General features: G+C 48.1%; 1 protein-coding gene across 1 annotated transcript in view; it reads left to right on the forward strand.

Annotated features, from left to right (window-relative positions):
• Positions 1 to 20,715, forward strand: part of Csmd1 (CUB and Sushi multiple domains 1) — a 1,292,092-nt gene that overhangs the window by 951,711 nt on the left and 319,666 nt on the right. The window contains exon 12 of the mRNA XM_005373917.1: positions 2,971 to 3,083. Within this exon, the coding sequence (XP_005373974.1) occupies positions 2,971 to 3,083 (113 nt within the window). The remainder of the gene's footprint in view (positions 1 to 2,970; positions 3,084 to 20,715) is intronic.

A 20,715-nucleotide genomic window follows, 5' to 3' on the forward strand; every position in this document is an offset into this window, starting at 1 on the left:
AACAAGCAGACATTCAGAGGTTAAATAGTGAGCAAGAGCTTCAAATCAGTCTGCACAAAAATTAAATCGATAGCAACCAAGACAAGTTTGCAATATAAAGTTATAAACACTAGGAAACAAAGACTTAGAAAAAAAATTTGAAGATCTAGACAAATCATCCTTAACCTGGACAGCAAAATTCATGAAAGATAAAATTGATAAATTCAGCTTTATTAAAATTAAAAACTTTTGCTCTATGAAAAATATAGTAAGTAAATCAAGACACAAGCTACAGACCCTGAGAAAATGTTGCAACTTACATATCCAACATAGGGTTAGCATCATTATATACATTACTATATTATATAAAAGCTCTCTCTTGTAGGAAGAAAGAAAGGAGCGAGAGAGGGAGGGAGAGAGACAGGGAGAGAGGAAGAAGGAAGGAAAGAAGGAAGTGAGGGAGGAAGGAAAGAAGGAAGGAAGGAAGGAAGGAAGGAAGGAAGGAAGGAAGGAAGGAAGGAAGGAACCAAAAAAGAAAGGAAGGAACCAAGGAAGGAAGGAAGGATCAAATAACTCACTTAGAAAGTGTCCAAAAGACATGAGCAGGCCTTCCATTTAGGAGGGTGCACAGATGGTAAATAAATTCATGACAAGATTTTCAACAAAATTAATTATCAGCTAAATGCAAATTAAAGCCCCAGTGGGAGATCACTGCATGTGTGTTAGAGCAGCTAAAGAAATACCAACACTAGATGCTCAGTGAGGATGGAGAAACTACACTGCTCCTACATTGTTGATGGACTTGTAACTGGTAAAACCAGTCTGGGGAAGTCAGATGGCAGTGTCTTTAAAAGGTAAATATAATCATATGACCCAGCAAATGCATGACTGAATATTTATGGAGAGGAATGAAGACTTATGTTCTAGAAAAACCTGCACCTCAATATTCAGAGCAGCTGTATGTGTCGTCCACCAGAAGTGGAGTCAGCCCAAGCGTCCTAGAGCAGTTGAACAATCACACCAGCCACAGGGTGCCCACGCCATGACACCGTCTCGGAAACACAAAGGAAACTGCACAGACAGACGCTTGGACTGGTCTCCAGGATGTAACTCAAGTGAGTGGGGGTCCAAGGAAGCTGACACACATGGCCATTCCATTTAAATAATGTTTTGAATGAAAAATGTGGGGGTAGACACAGAATAGAGTTGGCAGTGACCCTGAGCAAGCAGAGGATCCACAGCACCGCACACGTGATGGGCTTGTACACAGCTACACACACACACGTACAAATTAGACAGGAAACTTGAGTGAGAGACACAGACTGTGTCAGAGCCATCAGCCTGGTCCTCACAGCCCGTCATGGTTTTTTCCCAAATGTTAACATCACAGGAAGCTTGGAGTGAAGAACTCGCAGTCTCTTCATATTACTGTGACTACTCCACATGTATCTACAGTTTCCTGAATGAAAATTTCAAAACTACAAAATATCTGTCATCCCCTTCTGCTAAGTTCTTAGAAATTCCTGGGAGCGCAGTGCTGTACAGCCACAAAGGGAAGCGTGAAGAAGTTCCAGGGGTGTCGTGTTGAGCGGTGTTATGCACAGCACCGTTTAATTTGCAGACAGCTTCAGGAGAGCCAGCACAGCGGAGCCTCGCTGTCCCGACGTGGGAGGGAAGAGGCGTGGCCCGGCTCAGGAGGAGCTGGTGCCTGGGGGCTCTCAGCAGGGATCCACATGCAGCGGCTCCCTTCTGAAAGACAGAGATGGGAAGATCTGTGCACGTTGGGCCTATCACACTGGAATAAAATGTATGCACAGGGAAGAAAACAAATCTCTTTTCATGCCAAACAAAAAAAAATGCAAACAATCTTGTCAGTGCACACACACTTTGAGAAGGGAACACTCACGGGGCCCCAGCGGCGGCTGGGGCGGCCCATGTGAGTTCTCCTCAGATAATGACCGCTGTTTGTCCTCCTTGAGGACTTGGGTACACCCTGCACCTGCGGGAGGATGTGGCCTTGATGGACAGGTGGGGTGGTGGATGGGCAAGCCATGCCATGTGCTGCTTTTCCCGAAATGACTTTGCCGAAAGCCACGCTTCCTCCTTGAGTAGGGACATTTATTTGGCTGAATTGATTTCTTTCTTGCACTTTTTCTATCTCAACATTCTTGTCCGTCAGCACGCTGAGTCCAGTCAATGGATTTAGTGTTTCTCTTCACTGGCTGCCAGCGGTGCTCTGTGACTGTTTTGCTAATGCGCATTCCATGCTTCCCTGCCTCTTCCATTTGGTGGGACCTGGACATTAACATGCAGAGGGAGGTGTCGATAAAGGCTGCCAGGTCTGTTCCCGCCGTGCACACGGCTCTTCCTTCCCATATTCTCTTAGTGTCTGATGACCTAGAATGCATTTTTCAAAAGATTCTGTGATAAAGGTACATGATAATTCTAGCCTAGACAGCCCAAGCATTTTTGTGAATGAACTGTACATTTCTCACCTGGAGTTGCTGTCACATTGATCTCCCAACACCAACAAACTATAGCACAACAGAGAATACCTCACAGCCATGTCTTGTGGGACTGTCACTTTTTTTTTCTAGGACTGTTCCAATTTTATCAGTGTTAGTTCAGAACTAGGAGAAGCCCCTCAATTCCAGGCAAAGGAGACGGCCAGTCACAGTATGATGATTTTTAAAATAAAACAGAAGTGTGCAGTAATACAATCATGACAGGTTTTTTGTTTTGTTTTTGTTTTTGTTTTTTCTGGTGTGGAAATCAAACTCACGACTTTGCACTTGCCAAGCAGGTGCTGTGCCGCTGAGCTAAACCCCCAGCCCCAATCATGACAATAAGATGACGGTGATCTGCTGTTCGAGAAGAGTGCTAAGATAAGTTGCAGGGGGACGCAGAAGCAGCCAGACGCTCCTTGGAAGAGAAAGTCAGTGTGTCTGTTGTTCTCCTCAGTAACAGTCTGAACGTTTCTTCTCCCCACAGACTCACAGGATCCAGTGTCCCTGACCTCATTGTGAGCATGAGCAACCAGATGTGGCTGCACCTGCAGTCTGATGATAGCATTGGCTCACCTGGATTTAAGGCCGTTTACCAAGGTAGGACTGAAGCCCACTTAGCATTGAAAACTAAGACTCCATCTAGTCCAGGGCAAATGTGTTAAAGAAAAAGATCAACAACTTGGAACAATGTTTATATATGGAAGCAAATTACTGCAACTTCCTGAAAGTCCTAAATATTTATGATCCTTTTCTTGGGATGAGAGTTTTGACTGGGAAAATGGGACTTGCTGTGTATGTCACTGTTATGGTAAAATGGAAAAGCAGACTAAGTGTGAAACATAAGTTGTCAAAAATGGGCACAAGCATGGGCCTTTTGAGAATAACATGTTGTTTAGCATTTTAAAAAAGTTTTATGAGCTAATTCAATATGCAAAGACAAGTAAAGAAAAAACGTAATACACATGAAATTACTTACATTTCTAATGTTTTGTGAGCAATCCATAGATTTGAAATCAATAATCTAACTTTATGTTATTTTTTAACTACTTGAGAACTTGGAAAGTTGTAGAAAACTGAAAGCAATGCAAGGAATTATTGACCACCAGATGAAAGTGGAGAGTGCTTTCTTCCGGAAGAGATACAGCCAATCATTGCTCTGTGCTTATTGACTACTTCTGATTCCGCAGGAATATTCATTTTAGCCTTTCTGATCATGTTCATGCACATTTTCTTTGAATGCTCTTCAAAACAGTTTTCAGAGTATCTTACTGGATTTATCATTCTTTACTGAGTTTTATAGGACATCTGATGTGATGGAAGTTTGGGTTTAGAGAGAGGGAAATGAGTACTGTTAATCTGGTGATTTTAGGGGCTCAGCGGCAAAAGCGCCTGCCTGGCAAGCGCAAGATCGTGAGTTTGGTTCCCAGTACCGGAGAAAAACCAAAAAAAAATTAATAATAGTAACCTTTAGGGGCTGGGGATTTAGCTCAGCGGCACAGCACTTGCCTGGCAAGTGCAAGGTCGTGAGTTCGATTCCCAGTACCGGAAAAAAAAAAAAAAAATCTGGTGATTTTGAATTTCGTTTGACTCAGTTTTACTTGGTGAATTTGTGTAGGCAGAAGGTTTATATTTTCCAACTGCGTGCTCAAAGAGTATTTTCAGTTGAAAAACAAAGGTAATAAGAAGTTACTGCATATGTGGCTGATAAGGCAGAAAATAAAAACAACCCACCAACTCCGAAACTGTAACCCTAGGGGTGGTTCTCAAGAGTCCTGTGAGTGGATGTATTATGGTGTGTCTACTCACTTTTCCTAGAGGCCGGAGTAGCTGTAATTACAGACTGACCTGAGCACGCTTAGCTATCTTGAAAGAGTGAAATTGGTCCCCCTTGTTGGAAGAACAGGGCAGACTAGGAACTTTAGAATCCTTTTCTTTTAAATAAGAATATTATAGCAAAATAGTCCAATTCACATCCCACTAAATGGTTAGGACTAGAATGCATATATAACTGCTGAATTCTTCCTGACATTTGGGCTCAGATATGACCTTTAATTGAGCTTCTACATGACTGTGCAGTTTTTCAAGAATGCATGGAATATTTTCCACATGACCTGTGCTTGCTGCTGCCTTTGGTAGAATCTAAAAGTATCAGTGAAAAACCACACTTTCCAACAGGATAAATTACAACTGGTATGAAGATACACATCATAGGCATGTAGTTCAGAGAGCAGAAACCAGCACTGTTTCTGAACCCTGGGGCCTAATGTTTAAGGATTATGAGTATTCTCAGTTAGAAAGGAAATACTCCTTTGTGTGTCATGGTTTAGCCTGATGACCAGGGCACATTAATTACCAGCACATTGACTGTAATTAGTAATCTGTTGACCATGGCAATGTCTTAATTGCTGCCTACAATGTCATGGAAACACTCCTGAGATACTGCTGAGCCAGTGCCATGTGTTCTCTTCTGACCAAACAATATGGTCATCAAAACAAGAGATCTAGTATAACTCTGAAGTCTAAAACACCAACAGAATTTTTCCAAAGAAGACATTCTAGAAATTGATATTTCCAGAGCAGTGTATTAAGCTGATGTTGGAGAGAAGGTACAAATGATCACATGAAAAGTTGTTCATGAATTATATTATCATAAAACATATACAGCTGATATTTACAAGCAAGTTAATATTCTAGCTTACATATTGAGTGGTTTTGACTAATCCTGACATTAGGAGCACACGTGCTCAGCCAGACCACCCTGAGGAGAAGCCGAGGAGGTCCTGTCTGTGTAACTCTGTGTTCCTGCAGCCCTGATGGAGCCTGTCCAAGCTCAGTGCCAGACACTTGTCCAGTGCATCACAAGCCCCTGACGGCACGGACCTGCTCCTGGCTCCACTCTGGGTCCTGAAGTGGCTGCCTCTGATGCTTTTTGCTGTCACAAAACGACACCGAGTGAGAGCTCGGCCCAGTCATGTTTGGTGTCATTTGCCTCAGCTATTTAAGTCTCAGCAGGGTGCAGATGAGAAGAAATGCGCCCTGCAATGTACTGTTGTGGTAACAAGACCTATTTCTGCTCACACTAGGAGTTATTTGGTAAAATTGAGCTCATCGTGACTATTTGCTGCATTGAGACAGAATTGTCCCTGTGTCCAGCAAGCGGGTAGATGAAAGGTGTGAGTGACGTCAGCACAGGCATCAGTCTGGAGCCCAGGTCTCTACCCATGGAAAGGAGGGAGGTAACATCCTCACACCATTCCCAGAGAAAAGCCCAACCCAGTTCAGAAGAGCGCCCCCTCCTGGCAAGGAACCTCCCTTCCACACCAGTGTGCATGCTCTCTGAGGCCCTGTCTGTGGTGTGTTGGGCTAGCTGTCCTGCTCCTCTGTGTGATCCATCGTGTCCAAGACGTGTGCAGGCAGACTCAGGTGCGGCATGTGGCTGCTGAGCAGATGAGAGCCGCCGGTCCAGGAGGGAGTGAGCTCAGGGCCCTGACCCAAAGACCAGTAAGAAAGAGCAGCAGTTGCTTTCACCAGAACAAAAGGAAAACAAACAACAGGGAAACTGTAGGGTAATTCCAGCTGGAAGCGATCACTCTCCTCTGTAGTGCCCAGGCTGTGGGAAGATGCTGTCCACCAGGAACACCACTGACCGCGCAGTTTGGGTTTTCTTTTCGAGTTACATTTTGTTCATGAATCAGAAACAGCCTCCCCTCATTAGTAAGTGAGGCAAACCACTTCTCATAGTAAGAGAAGCCATTATTGAACACCGAAGTCACTCGTGGTTCTAAGCAGGAGCCACACTAAGCTCGAGGGAGGAGTCTGACATTTCAGTTCCAGGGATGGCGGCCCCTGCGAGCAACTCTCTTTCTATTCCGTCTTCTTCACATTTATCCTTGAGGATTAAGTCTCAGCCACGGAGAAAATTGAGACAAGAGGGGTGGGCGTGAGGGGGAAGGGAGTGGGCAGAGCTCCACTCTGTGGACCCCGGGAACCCGACTCCCTGCTGCACCCTAGCACTGAGCGGGTTGGGAGTCCAGGCACGTGACGCTGTCTCACGGCCAAAGAGATGCGCAAGTGCTTGGGAGCAGAAGTGCGCACTCCAGATTCTACCTGGGCAGGGTGCGTGACGCCCTGCTGCTCTCCTCCAAGGGGCTGTCTCCGCTCTGCGGGATGTTGGGGTGGGTGTGCCAACTCCTCCAAGTCTTCAGCACATGGGGCCACACGTTAGATGGGGGGCACTTGCCTTTATTCTCCAATGGTATTTAAATCTATACTCTTTGTATATCATCTACTTGTTTAAATTCGTTGTGATCTTTAAAATCTTCTGAGCTGTATTGATTTGCAATAGATCCCGCTTCCCTCGCTGGTGTGAGTTGTCGATAGATCTGCTCTTTTCCCTACATGCAGCCAGCGTCTTAGGCCTCACAGTTCTGCTCATGTCATTATCCCGGCAATGCCCTGTGGTCACAGGTAGATCTGTGTGACTCCTCCTAAGTGCATTTATTTAGAGATGTATTTCTCTAAACTGGTAGCAAGCAGAGCTCCGTTTTCCTCTGATTTTCCAATAGGAAATAGCAGCAAGCCCAAAGAAGGCATCCGTAACCTGAGGCTGAGGAAGAGCACACTCACAGAGCAGAGACCAGGGAATGGTGGAAGGGTCAGCAGGCACCAAGTGGGGGGCGGGAGATCCTCGTGCTCTCGCAGTGTCCTGTGGCCAAGAAGCCCGGGGCCCGCATGCTGGCCATGAGTGCACTGTGGTCTCCAGGGACCTCACCTGTGACAGGGCTGGGCAGGCGGTGAGAGATGTGCGGATCATCCTACAGTAACTTCTCCTCCAGCTCAGGGAAAGGCTGCCTTTGACCATCTCATGGACATTTCGTGCTCTTAGGAAGCCGACTCTAGGAACGATTCCCAGCAGGAATAGCAGTGTGATGATGAGACGTGAAAGCCACCAGGACAACCGTCCCAAGAGCGTACGGCAAATGTCTCACAGAACCGGGAGTGCCAAGCTTTTCCCAACCTGTCAGCGGGAGATGTTTCTTGTCTCCGGGGCTGGGCAGAAAGCAGCTCTTCTGCTGCATGGTGAAGCACGTGGGTCCTGAGGCGGGCGGGCAGTGTGGGGAGGCGGGACACCGCCAGCAACCGGGCTCCTCCCTGATCTCCACTCTGCTTCTTGGCTGCAGCTTCACCCTCAGGCAGGGCCCGGCCTATGACAGAAGGAGCTCTGGCTCCTCTCACAACCGACTTCTCTGTCACACAGGGTCTCAGAGATCTGGGCACACAGGTGCCTTTGCACATTCCAGCTCGGCCAGGGATGACCAGGACAGCCTGCAAGATCCCAGCAACAGGCAGAGCAGCTTGGAGGAACAGGGGAGAGCGGGTCTGAGCACGTCTCACGCAGGAACCAGGGGCCCCACCAGCCAGAGCCTCGCCCCCAGCAGCCTGGCCGCCCTGTCCCCACAGTGCTCAGCTCCCAGACTCCAGGGCCGAGCACACTGATTCCAGTGCCTTCCACACCCTCCCCACACAGGACTCACCCACGAGCCTGGCCGTGCCCAGTCCTCCAAATCCTCCTCTGGAAGTGGTCTCTCCAGCAAGCCCTAAGCCTTTCTCTTTTTCATTTCTTTTTTGTTCATATTATTTCCTTTTGTTGGGCTGCAATACTCACCTTCATGACCAAATCTGTGTCTTTACTCCATTAAAGTATTTGACGCTCTTGAAACCACGCCATAGGACACAGGGCACCGTGGCTGCCCGTTGCCATGTGCTGGCCGGGGACGCAGAGTGGCTCTTGAGCACCCTGTCTTTCCAGGGGAGACTTTCATCTTTTCATCAGTGCCTGTGCGTCTTTGATCTGTCTATTGCTCTTTTGATGTTTGCTTAATCCTCTCAGTAATGAGGCACTCAGAACACAACAACCGATGTGAGGCAGTGCTCTAATGCTATTAGGAAACTTCTACCTTCCCGAAAAGGAACTCATATTTGGCCAATTTTTTTATTCTTTACATCTTCGACTCCTTTGCTAGCAAGTCATTATGTGTGAGCAGATGGCATGCTAATTATTTCCTTTCTTCCCCCAGCTCAATTAGTGCTATAATTTTTCCACATGTTCTTGAAGTTAGAAGAAAATTTATTAAGGCTACCAGCTGGAATTCAAAAATAATAACTTCAGCAGCTCTCATATAAATTGATAGTTCCAACAAGCTCTTAGAGACGTCCAAATTCCAAAGTCTAGATTATTTTATCATGTGTAGTTTTGTATGCTATGAAATAATTTTCAAGAATTGCACTTTTTCACTTCTTTTTGCAAAAATGTTCACAAGATTGTTTTCCTAGCTGCGTTTCCTAAGCAGCGCTCCTTCGATGAACAACAAGGGTAGCTTTCCTCAGAACACTATTCGGGTGTGGATAGGAAGCAGGGATCAGCGCAGTTCTTTTCTTCCAAGCCACACTGAGCTCACTCTGATGTTCCTTTCCTTTCCTGTAAGGCAAGAGTGAATCGCTAGTTCTCTGGTCAAATGTTGCCTTGTCTCTGACGTGGGGTGGTAATAGCTGAGGACACGTTACGGAAGGAGACAGGGCAGCTTTGCAGGAGGCTACGAAAGTGACCTTGATTGGAAGCTGTGGTTACATTTGTGTCCTTTGCACACGATCTACAACAAATGCCTCACCTGAAGGATGGTTATCCAGGAGCGAATTCTTCATAGCTCACACCAGGAAACCTGCGGCCTCACAACGTCCTCCTGTCGAGGACCAGGGCTGGTTAGGCGGCAGCTGCGTACCTTCCCCTCCTCCGCGGCCCCGCCCTGACCCTGTGCCTCTTTTCTTTCTCGCCATCAATTCCACCATAACACACTTCTAAAGTTAGTTTTTAGTTCATTTCTGCTTTATTGTTCTCTTTCCAAACTCTTCACCTCCTTGTCAAAAATACAAGTACACATCGGAGCTCCAGACTACGTTTTTGACTTTCCATTGCGCATGGGTTCCCGGTGGTGTGCTCAGGACTCCGCCAGCGTTCCTGCCTGCTGTCTCCTCCTACAGGCTCCTGTAGTCGGGATGGTCTATCTCAGGTTACCTCTTCCTTTTGCTGTAACACACCAGCTGGAATCGTGCTGCTCTTTCAAGGATAAAACCCCTCTGCTGTCCTTCTGCAGCTTCTCTGTGCCATTTCTCTAAGTTTACTCCTCCAAATGTCAGGGTGGTTTTGCTTTTCTTCTATGAGATTCCATTCAGATCCATCACAAACCTCATTTGCTACTTGGCCTGATCCCTCTACCCCACATATGTCCCTGCATTTCTGCCTTGATCCTCACCCTCACCGGCGCAGCTCCATGGAAGGAGATCGAGGACTGGAGGCCTGGCTGCTGAGCCCCACCCCCCAGGGTATTGGCCGTGTTGGGGTTACTGCAGCAGGGTTTTGGACGTGAGGAGGGCTTGTCTTATCTGTCATTTTCCCATTGTGATAAACATGTGTTAACTCTGTCTGCAAATTATACGGCCTGTTTAGCTCTGAGTAAATCAGAACCGTGAAGCTGTCCAAGAGTATTTTACAGGAACTCGAACCTTGCCCCACAAATGATCCTCAGGGTGCCACCAGAGCAGTCCTTCACTGGAGGGTCCTCTTCTTTCCAGCTGGTGACAGGGCTCGGTCCAGACACCTCAAGTTGAGGGGGCAACCGATAGGATTCCCAAGAGTCTGCCTGGAACAGATCTGGGACACAGTCACACAGTAGCATGTGGACCTTTCCCTCCTGTTCACGTTCACTGTGTTCTGTTAGGAGGAGAGAAGTGGATAAGGAAGTGATGATCAGCGTAACCATGAAGTCTCCATCTCTAACTTCTGTGCTGATGGTAATGTGTCAGCGCATCAGCTAAAGCACAAAGCGAGGAGCAGTGTTTCTTTCCGGACAAGGAGAAAGGGACACTTTATCAGTCTTACTCCTAAAAGTCACTTTTATCGATGTCTGGAAAATGCTCTCTCTCCCACATGACTCCCAAGTGGTCAGGCAGACACAGCCACGCAGAGCCTGCCTCGCACGGTTAGCGGGACACATTGGTAGGCGTGTGCTCGGTCAGACGCTGGGTGTTATCACCAGTAATGATGATCAGCAATGTTTAGAAGACACAGAAAAGTAACAGGAAATGAAACAGCCACACAGCTAAGGTGCTAACCGTAAGGCTTCATCTGAACGGTGGGTTCTGCCAACCCCCTCTTGTTCTGTGGTCAGCACGGCTTGGAGGGCAGAGGCTGTGGAGGTAACAACAGCGACAGCTCCTGTCTCCCTGCCTGGACTTCCCGCTCAAGGTGTAGGGTGTGCCTTGGAGGCTCGGTAGAAGCTTGCATGCCACGCTTCCGTGCTCTTTCCCAGTGCTGCTTGGACTACGTACGCATCGCCTCATCGGGGCGTCTCTGGGCAGGTGTCCTCCTACATAGTAACAGGTTTAAAAATGAAAACTGCAGGGTGTGAGCACAGCATGGGGAGGGACAGAGCTCTGTGCTTTAGGACAGAGCTGTGGGGGAGAGAGCCTGGTGGACAGTGGGGATCATTCCAAGAGAAGAATTTTCAAATGGAAAGTTGCCATGTGAGACGGTGCCAGCGTGTTTGGCGAATTCCTCACAGACGAGGGTGAGCTGTGCGGGGGAGCATCATTGCACTGGCCCTGCATGGCCTTGTTCCATGGGGGAACCTCACCAGCTGCTGTGATAGCTGGTCAGAGGAGCACTGAGACCACACGGCCACAGAGACCAGAAGTGTGTTTGGAAGGCAGAGCTGGAAGGTGCTGGTCGAGGCCTCTTTGCAGGTGCAGAGCCTGATGGGTTCTGATTGGGGGGTGCAGGTGTGAGAGAAGCTGGGGACCTGTGTGCAGGGGGTGGCACCCTGGCAGCTAGGCTGAGGTACAGGGGCTGTGGGCCCTTGTGTCGCCCCTCAGGGCCACCACCACCTCTCAGCTGCTCTGGGCTCCTGAGGACTGGGCTGCAGAGTCCCCTGCCCTCTGCTCTGGGCTTCACATGCTGCCCATCCAATCCAAGTGGAGCTCTCTGCAGGTGATGGGGAGCTGCGAGCTTCCTGCCAGCCTGGGTGAGGGTGCAGGGCAGAGGATAAGTGCCGGGCAGAGGTAGAGCTGGAGGGGCTCAGGCAGGAGTGGACAGTGTCAGACTGAAGGAGGGACCCACAGGGGCCAACGGCTTCCCCTGTCATCCTCGGGCCACAGCCACAGAGTGTGAAAGACAGAAGTGAAGGCTGTTTACGTTTCACTCACTGTGTCTTTAAAATGCTGTCATTTTGTCAGACCTTGACTTTTGAACTTCCAAAGCTATGGATAATATGAATTCTTATATTGTTGTTTTTTTTTCAAAACCATGATATCCTTGTAAGAAAATCTGTTCCTGCATTTTAAGTGGAAAATGATAAATTCCATGAACAGCTTCCTATTTGAGGCATCTCTCCATAACTCTGGGTTTATTGATAATGTGCATGCTTTGGTGAGCGTGTGGATGGAGTGTGTACGTGTGTGCACGTGTGTGTGCATGTGTGTGCATACGTGTGCCATTCTTCTCACAAATATCCCTGAGCAGATCTGGCTAGCATGAATGATGTGGAACAGAAAATGAGCCCACTCTGAAAAGGCTGGTTAATTTTCAGCTGTAAGAAGATGACAATCATTCTAACACCTGCCTTGCCTCTGTGTGGAAGGACTGGCAGATTCTCCTCAGCAGCTGGCCACAGGTCCCATGCTGCGAACGTTTCTGATCACTCTGGAACTGGGATCAAAAAGGTTGAACACTCCCATGATTTTCCTTGAGCTTTCGATTTTGTATTTGCATACGTTCTCCATCAGTGATCTGATTTGAAAATGCGCTTTCTTAAGAAGATTTCACTTCCTGGAGTCCATTTCTCAGGTCTCCTCCAGTGACTCTGCAGCACTCTGATACCTGCAATAAATGGTAGTGAAATTACCCTACGACCCGCCAAGTCCGTTTTCTGCCCATGTGGGTTGATTACAGTTGCATTCTGAGATCCTTTCTTTGTCCACGTCCTTATATTGTAATGCTCAGAACAGATGGCTGCAGAATTAAATGAAAAGCAGAATGCACCTGAAGAGATTTACATAATCACATCGAATTGTGTGATACTTTTAGGCATTGCTTACATGGGAACAAATCCTTTGACAGCTTCTCCCCTCATCTCAGGAAATATGAGAAGCTGCAGCCAGTACATTGTCTCCTGTGGGAGTTCTGATAGAAAAGCAGGCATGTGCGGCAGAAAGTTAGTATTTCCCAATGGTACAGAAAACTTGGAAGAAACCTAAAGAGGCACCAACGCATTCTCCCTGGGAACACCACATAGAAAATGGGAAACAGGAAGTGGCTCCTCAGAATTCATCCAGCCCCTGGATCATATTCTACCTAGAGAACACAATGTGGAAATATCAGTACACGGTCTGCTCAGCATAAGATAAACCCATAAAAAGGACAACGTTCACGGAAAAAGTAATTTAGCTCTCATGCAGGTGATGGGGTCTTTGGAGTGGGAGGCGGCCACATGGGTACCGCTAAGTCTCCTACAACCGGAAATGTCAGGCTGCCTCCAGATAAAGACAGACCTACCTGGCTGGTGGAATTAATGCACACAAAGGTGCCCACTAAATGCAGGACTTGGGATTGGGCAGGGTGATTCTGTCCCAAGGCCAGCACATCTGTAGGACAGAAGGGGCCAGACAGGCAGGCAGGATACAGTGCCAGTGGTGGACCAGCAGGCAGTGACCCTCCAGGCTTCCAGCAGCCTAGTCCAGGGACCTCAGGAACCCCCCGCTGACCCTGTGCTCCCTGCAGCTCCCTGTGCTTTCTGGCGGGGGTCCCCAAGATGTGCATGAATCTCCTTCCATTTCAGTTATTTCATCTGTAAGATGGAGCCAAGGGCAGAGCTGTCTCATGTACATCTGCACAAGTATTGGATGTTTTAATAAGGAAGGAATTGAAGTTCACATACAGTATCCATTTGATGAACATGTTATATGCTAGACATTGTGCTCTGCACTTCAAATATAAGCATCAATCAATCAGTTGCTGAGGGAGAAGCAAGCAGAGACCAGCCCTGCTCTCAGAGTGTGTATGATCCAGGCTACAATTTGCATAATGCTCATAACATGACTCAGCTGCTTTTCAGCAGAGAGCAAGTTGGTGCTGGATATTTGCTATCAGTACTAACATCTCTGATAACAATATAACAGCATCTTTCTTACAGCAGATATTCCTAATCCACAGAAAACAAATCTGGAAAGGAAGATGAGATATGGAAATTACGTATATAAGTGCTGTAGTAGCTCCCTTGGTCCTGAGGCACAATAGCTGACAACCACAGCATAAAGCAGGAGAGGCTGAATTTGGATCATGGTTTCAGGAGGTTCAGTCCATGGTCAACTGGCTGCAAGGCAGGAACATCATGGCGGAAAGTGGTGCGGAACAAAGCTGCTTATTTCAGAGCAAAGGAGGGGAACAATGCCAGAGAAGAAAGGGCCAGGGCCAGATATAATACCCAAGGCTACACCTCCATGCCCATGCAGACATGCCCAGGAGCATGCTTTACTAATCTGCCAATGAACCTGACAGATCAGGTTAACTGCTACATATACACCCACAGTGAGGTATGTGTGTATATGTATACAGAGTTCACCAAAAATGTATACATCCCTCAGGAAGAAAAACTTGTATAAATATTTTAATGTTAAACTTACTGAGACATCATGAGTTTAATATCAGTTACCTTTGGCCTCTACCATGAAAAGAGATGATCAAAGTGGCACCCATTAGCCACTAGACATTTGTTAGTACGGTGAACTGCTGCTTGGGTAACCTTGGTCAAAGCATCCACTGAGATTGCTGCACATGCATTTTCAATTTCTTCTCTAAGGGCCAGTCATGGATTTTCTGTGATATATGACACCCTTTAAGGGCCCCACATGTAAAAGTATTAAAATATTTATACAAGTTTTTCTCTTCCCAAAGTGTGCCTATATTTTTTGGTGGAATCTGTCCATTTAGCAATTAAAATTTAGCTGTATTTCCTCCTCTTCTATAAATCAAGTTTTACATATACACACGCAGATCTTGATCAATAGATGTAGATGCACACAAACAAGAAACAAGAGGCAGCCAGTGTGGCCAGCTCCAGTGGGGTGGTTGTGTGTACAGCCCGAGAGATTGGACTCTGCAGCTCTCTGCTGGTTAGAATGCTCTGAAGTGAGGTGGGGTCGAGTTCTGTGCTATTCCCAACTTATTATAGGAAAGACATCAATTAGAAAAATAAATAACAATCACAGACTTAAGAATGCAAGGTGGGATGGGTTTTGACCGATGTGTACCCATGTTCCCACTGCCTCCCCAGCCAACCGGCAGAACATTTGTGCTTTCTGTGTGTCTCCTGACCCAGGTTGGGTTTTCCAGCCCAGCTTGCAGCGTCTGGCTTGGGCTGGTGTGGGTGTGCATGGGCCAAGCCAGTGCACACCTGCCTTTGAAGAAGCTGCCAGGTGTTTTCCCAGATGCTTCTGGCATCTCAGGTCCCCGCAGTAGTTCATGAGCACTGAGACCCGTCTAACTTCTTGGCAGAAGGTGGTGTGGTCTGTGTTCACGATTAGCCCATGCGGTGAATTCATATGAAATTGGCTTTCCAATCATTTTAATTCAAATACTCTCTCGGGAATATTTTCCCTGTGTACACTCTTTGTGGGGGTTTAATGTAGGAAGTGACAGCGTTGCGTTGCCAGGGTCGTGCCTTTACACCCTGCGCTCGAGACCTTCGCGGCATGGGATCGTGTGAGCCCCGGGAATCGCCTGTGCGCCCGCAGCCTGGCGCACCTCCGGAGCTGGCTCTGAGCGCTGCTCTGCTTGTGTCTCCGGAGCTCCCTTCCCTAAACGTTCACTATTGGGGGGCATTTGCTGCACATGCATTACAGTACCGTTTGTAGGCCTCCGCACATCTGCTGGAAATTAGAACGTTTAAAATATATGACAGTTAAAATCTACTTAAGTTCAAATTTTGGGTGCCAGAAGAATAAGGCGTATTTTGTGTGAGAAGCCGGGATACGAAACGCTGGTTGCTAACTCTCCAGAGAGTGCAATCTGACAGCGTTGGATCAAGGCTGCGAATCCCCGCTACATTCCCCCCGCTACATTCCCGGTTTGCTTTGCTCCTCCTCCTCACCTTGCTGCAGCTCCGGAGGCCTCAGCAGCTCCTGGGCCGAGTCCGCTTAGTGCAGCAGCCGGGAGCCGGAACACCTTCTCCGAGCCAGCGGCGCCGCACTCTCCGGGCTCTAGAGGGGCTTCTTGCTTCATTTCTGAATTTGATTGAAGTAGCTTATCATTAGCCTGAGCAAATTACATTCTTATCTTACATGTCTGTGGAATTAAAAGAAAAGCCTCCATAACAGAGATAAATGTAGTTAACAGAACTTTGATGAAAACCATCATTTTGCAAAACCACATTATGAACATTAGATTTTCGGAGTGTGATCTAATAAATTGCCTCACATCTAATGATCTGAAGTGTGGCTGTTTTCTGACAAACAGTATTAATGGAAAAAGCTTCCCATGAACATAAAATCATCTCTGTGTTCTAGAGTCAGTGAATATTAAGTAAGTGCTTTTTCCTTTGTCTTTATAAACATTTTCAGTTCTCGAAGAGGGAAGTCTTCATCTTACGTGTTTCAAAAGTATCTCTGTAGGGCCTCTGGAGCAGTTGGTGTGGCTCACGTGTCTGTGTGCCTAGTATTTCTGCTGATTATTGGTAAGGAGGAGCCAGGTCGTTTAGTGATCAGGAAATTTTTTACTCTGTTATTTTTTAATTTTATTTTCATTAGTACATGTTTGCTGCTATTCACAAGGGTAGAGATGGTGCACAACATCTTAATTATTATCAGGAACTTTGACATTACAGTATTAAGATTATGTCTTTCTTGATTTGCAAGATTTTGCTTGTGCTTCTAATTTCATTTTTGGCACTTGATGGTCTAGGGTAGAGTAAGGTTGTCCTAACATATCAAAGTGGAATGAAAGCTGACGGTGTCTGTTAAGCTCGCCCATGCTTCACAAGGGGCCACCCCTGGGTACACATTCAGTGTCTCTTGCCCCTGACTCCCTCCTGTGGGGATCTCACGGAGGTGACTGCCAGGCTGGTGTGGGCCCTGGACTGACTGGTTTTTACTGCTAAATAATCTAAATTGACAGGATTTTTAAGAGTTAATTTCAGTGTCTCACTTTGAAACGGGCAGAGATAGGGCATACACCAAGACTTGGGTCCCTGCTGTCTTTCCCTTCCTGTGATTCATGAGGAGAAGCCTCTGCAGGGGCCCTGAGCAACAGGATGGGGCAAGTGACCAAGAGGCAGCGGGCACACACCACTTCCCTGCCAGGGATGCGTGCGGGAAGTGACTGTCCTCATTCAAGGGAAAGAACCTTCAGGAAGTAGAATCATTACACCCATAGGCACACTGCCCAGTGCTTATGAATCTGATATGAAGTGTGATATTTCTCCTGCAAAACAGAATAATTCCAGTACTGAAACAGTGAGTGATGGGGATGATTCCCCTCCTGTGACTTGTGTGGTGGGACTCTTAGGAGCTTGGGAGCATCACTGACAATACAGTTCTGGCAGAGTCCAGGAGTGAGCTCTCGGAGAAGCGTGGCACACCCTGCCTGTGCGGAGAGACACTGGAAGGAGGGTACGGATAAGAACAGAAATTCTGAACTCGCTCTCTGGTTTCATGTGACGCCTGCTCTGCTCTGGCTGTTTTCACAAATCACTGAAAGCCCTCACCGAGTAGAAGCACGGGCTCCTCTCCGACCTCACCCTGGGGAGACGGCGTGTCTGATGCACGGCGACCTGCACGACTCATGTGCAGTGGGCTCCAGCGTGGCGTAGGTCCCGGCCCTGCGGTCTGCTCTGTCTTCCAGACCACAGGGCCCACGTCAGCATCACATGCACAAGAAACAGGCTGCTGGGTGAGGCCAGGTACAGCGCTGCCGCTGCCTGCACAGAGGAAAGGCGGGTGACCCTCCTCTGTTACCAAGGTGGAAAGCCCGGGACACTGGACAGCACAGCAGGAAGACCAGTGCCCTCTGTGCTGTCCGCTGTGGGGGGAGGTGTTGGCCGCATCCTTGTATTTGCTGACCCAGGGATTCAGGGGAAGTGGACCCCCGCCAGACGAGGCTGCGTGTGACACTTCACTGCAATGGCCAGCTTCTTCCAAACCACTACTACAAAGACTGAGCAAAGTATGTGAATGCTTAATTTTTTTTTTTTTTTTGATTTATCATCCTCTTTAGAGCTTATGAATCTTTTTTAATTTTTTTTTTTTTTTTTGAGACAGGATCTCACTCTGCAATTCAGGTTGGCTTTGAACTCACTATGTAGCCCAACCAGGTCTCAACTCACAGAGATCCTCCTGCCTCAGCCTTCCAAGTGCTGGGGTTACAGGTCTGCGCCACCATGCCCGGCATTAAATTTGAAAAGTATTACATTAAAATGTGAATTGTCATTAGTCCCCATCAAATAGTCCTTTTCCCGTGGAACACACTTATCCCACTGTTCTCGACACTTTCTGAAGCCGTTCTGGGAGTCCAATTTTGTCAGTACTACTAGCGCTATGATCCAAAACTCAGCAAATGCTGCTGCTGAGCCCTCACTGTCCAGGGGAAAGGAGGGCTTGAAACAACACGACGCTGTGTCCTCCTCCACCTTATTTGCCCCATCTGACGCAGTGTCACTTCTGGCTCTTCTTCAAAGTCAAAATAACCACAAAAGGAAAACACTTTGAATCCATTCAGGGTATTGAGGCAGTCCTAAGAAAGAGCCTGAAGACCCTCAGGACAGAGGACCCCAGAACTGCTTCAGAAAGCCAAGCACGACAGGATGAGAGCGGTGGAAGTGAAACGGGGGATTCTGAGGGGAGTTAATGGCACTGTGTCTTTCACTGTGATAATTTTTTTAAAAATGTACCCCTTCACTGTATTTTTTGATCACGTAGCCCTTCTGGATGCCAGTCTCCTTATCTCTTTAGTATACAGATGTTCCTTGGTATCCACAGGGGCTTAGTTGCAGGACCCCAGCGATCCCCAGAGCCATGCGTGCTCAGATCCCTTGTGCTACAATGGTATAGTATTTACATAGAACCTACCCACACCCTTCGTGTGTTTCACATTATCCTTAGGTTGCTTACAGCAATGAAAGCTAGCTGTTATACTCCACTGTGTAGGGGACAGTGAAGGGGACAAAGTCTGTGCCTGTTCAGTGGAGACACGCTTTTCTAACATTTTTGCCTACTCTTGCTGAATCCATGGATGCAGCCCCCGAACACATTCTCTGCCTGTGGCCACACTAAAACTTTACCCAGGTTTTGCTGTCACTTTATAAGTAGAGTATGGAGGGAAACTATAAATAAGCAGCTCTGGTCTTTTTCATACAATGAAAATCAGATGACTGGAGAACCGTGCAAGATGGACAGAAGCCATCAGAGATCGGTCCTCCTCCTGCAAAGCACTGTAGTCCTCAGGGCTTTATCTCGGTGTGAAAAACGCGAACATCTTCAGAATGTTTGAAGAATCTTCTAAATGAATGAGCATCATACTGATGAAAATAGAACATACAAAACCTTAATGCTGTGGGCTATGTCTGCTGGAATCGTTGAAATATGACAAATATACTTCAGACCCCAAACTTCAGGACGGACCAGCTTCTTCATGACAGCAGTGAGTGCTTGTTAAAAGATACTTACGTCTTTTTTAGTTTCACATTTACAGTGAAGCTGCAAAGATTTGACCTAGAGTTCCTGCCACCCACCCGTCCTCCCCAGTGTATCCCCCGGCATTCCTACAGCGGGTTTCTTCCAGCTCAGAGTCGTTGTTTACTGAGGGTCAGGCAGTGCTCAGAAAGGAAGGATTCCCAGGTGGCATCAGGCTGTGATGGCAGCGCGGAAGCTCGAGGAGGCTGCGGGAGGCTGGGCTGCTGCTTCTCTGTGCTCCCTTGTGCGACTGCGGGGCCCCCGGCAGGTCCTAGGGCCCAGCGGGGCCGGATCTCAGCCGGGACAGCACACTGTGGCTCTCAATCTGCAGCTCACAGCCAACCCTGTGACGTCCCGCCAGGGTTCAGGTCAGCGAGTCAGGGCAAGTGAGTGCATCCCCGCCACCGGGGCTGATCAACCTCGGGCAGCAAATCCTGGCTCTCATACTGAGGTTTCTGAGACCCGGCAGCTGGGCCGCCTGGGCTGAGCCACAGACAAAGTTCTGAACTCCACGGCGTTCGTAAATGATTCGCCAGTGCTCAAGCTGAGCGTGGACGTGGGTGCTCTCAGCATATCTGCACGGGAGGGAGAGCAGCTGAAGCGGGCAGGCTCTGTGTCCTTGCAGCCTGCATTCTAGGGTCCAGCAAGACACAGTGGACACAAAGGGGAAGGAGCACAGGGCAGACATCATCCCTGACCAGTCTGAGCCCTAACTTCCCCTCCAAAGGCATCTCATCTCTGTTTTCGTCAAAGGATGTTTCTGTGAAAAGCAAACTCAGCCTCTTTCGCATGCGGCAGATTTTCCCCTGAACACCGTAATTAAGTATAATTGCGCAACATTTTAACAAGCACGGGCCACGGGCACAGCCCTCTGCTGTCAGTGGGCGGGATGGACGAGGGCGCGATTGCGGGAGGCTCTGGGGCTTTGCCAGAGCAGAACTCTGTTGCGTGCAGATGGTCCCAGCAGTGCCAGGGCCCTGGCGCTCATCCTGGACCCGTGGACAGCAGGAGACCCTGTCCCTGAGGCCGGAGAGGGCACGGCCATCCCTGCGAGGCTGAGCTGGTCTCTGAAGATAATGAAAGGAGACCAGTTCTGAGCCCAAAGCCCAGCAGAAGGGTGCTGAAGCGGGTGTGCGGTGGACATGCGCGGAGCCTGCGGGTTGCCTCACTGTCGCCCTCCAGAGGTCAGGACTGGAAGGAGCTGCAGCAACTCAGAGATCTCCCTGTGTCCACCGTGACAGTGGCAGTGGAGGATGACCACGCAAGCAGGCCACGTTTCTGAGGGCGTGGCCGCACGTCGCACCTCTCCCACCCCTGCATCTCTGACAGTGGGCTGTGCCGCAGGGGTGTGGAGCCCGGGTTTAGGACCCACCACAGCTCCAGGCAGCTACACTCCCCCTGTCAGAGCTGACTTCTTCCTCTTTCTCTCCTAGCAGTTCTGTTATTAAAAAATAAC

The sequence above is a fragment of the Chinchilla lanigera genome, unplaced genomic scaffold (genome assembly GCF_000276665.1).
Source record: "Chinchilla lanigera isolate Chin_1 unplaced genomic scaffold, ChiLan1.0 scaffold00002, whole genome shotgun sequence".
In the NCBI taxonomy this organism is placed as follows: domain Eukaryota; kingdom Metazoa; phylum Chordata; class Mammalia; order Rodentia; family Chinchillidae; genus Chinchilla; species Chinchilla lanigera.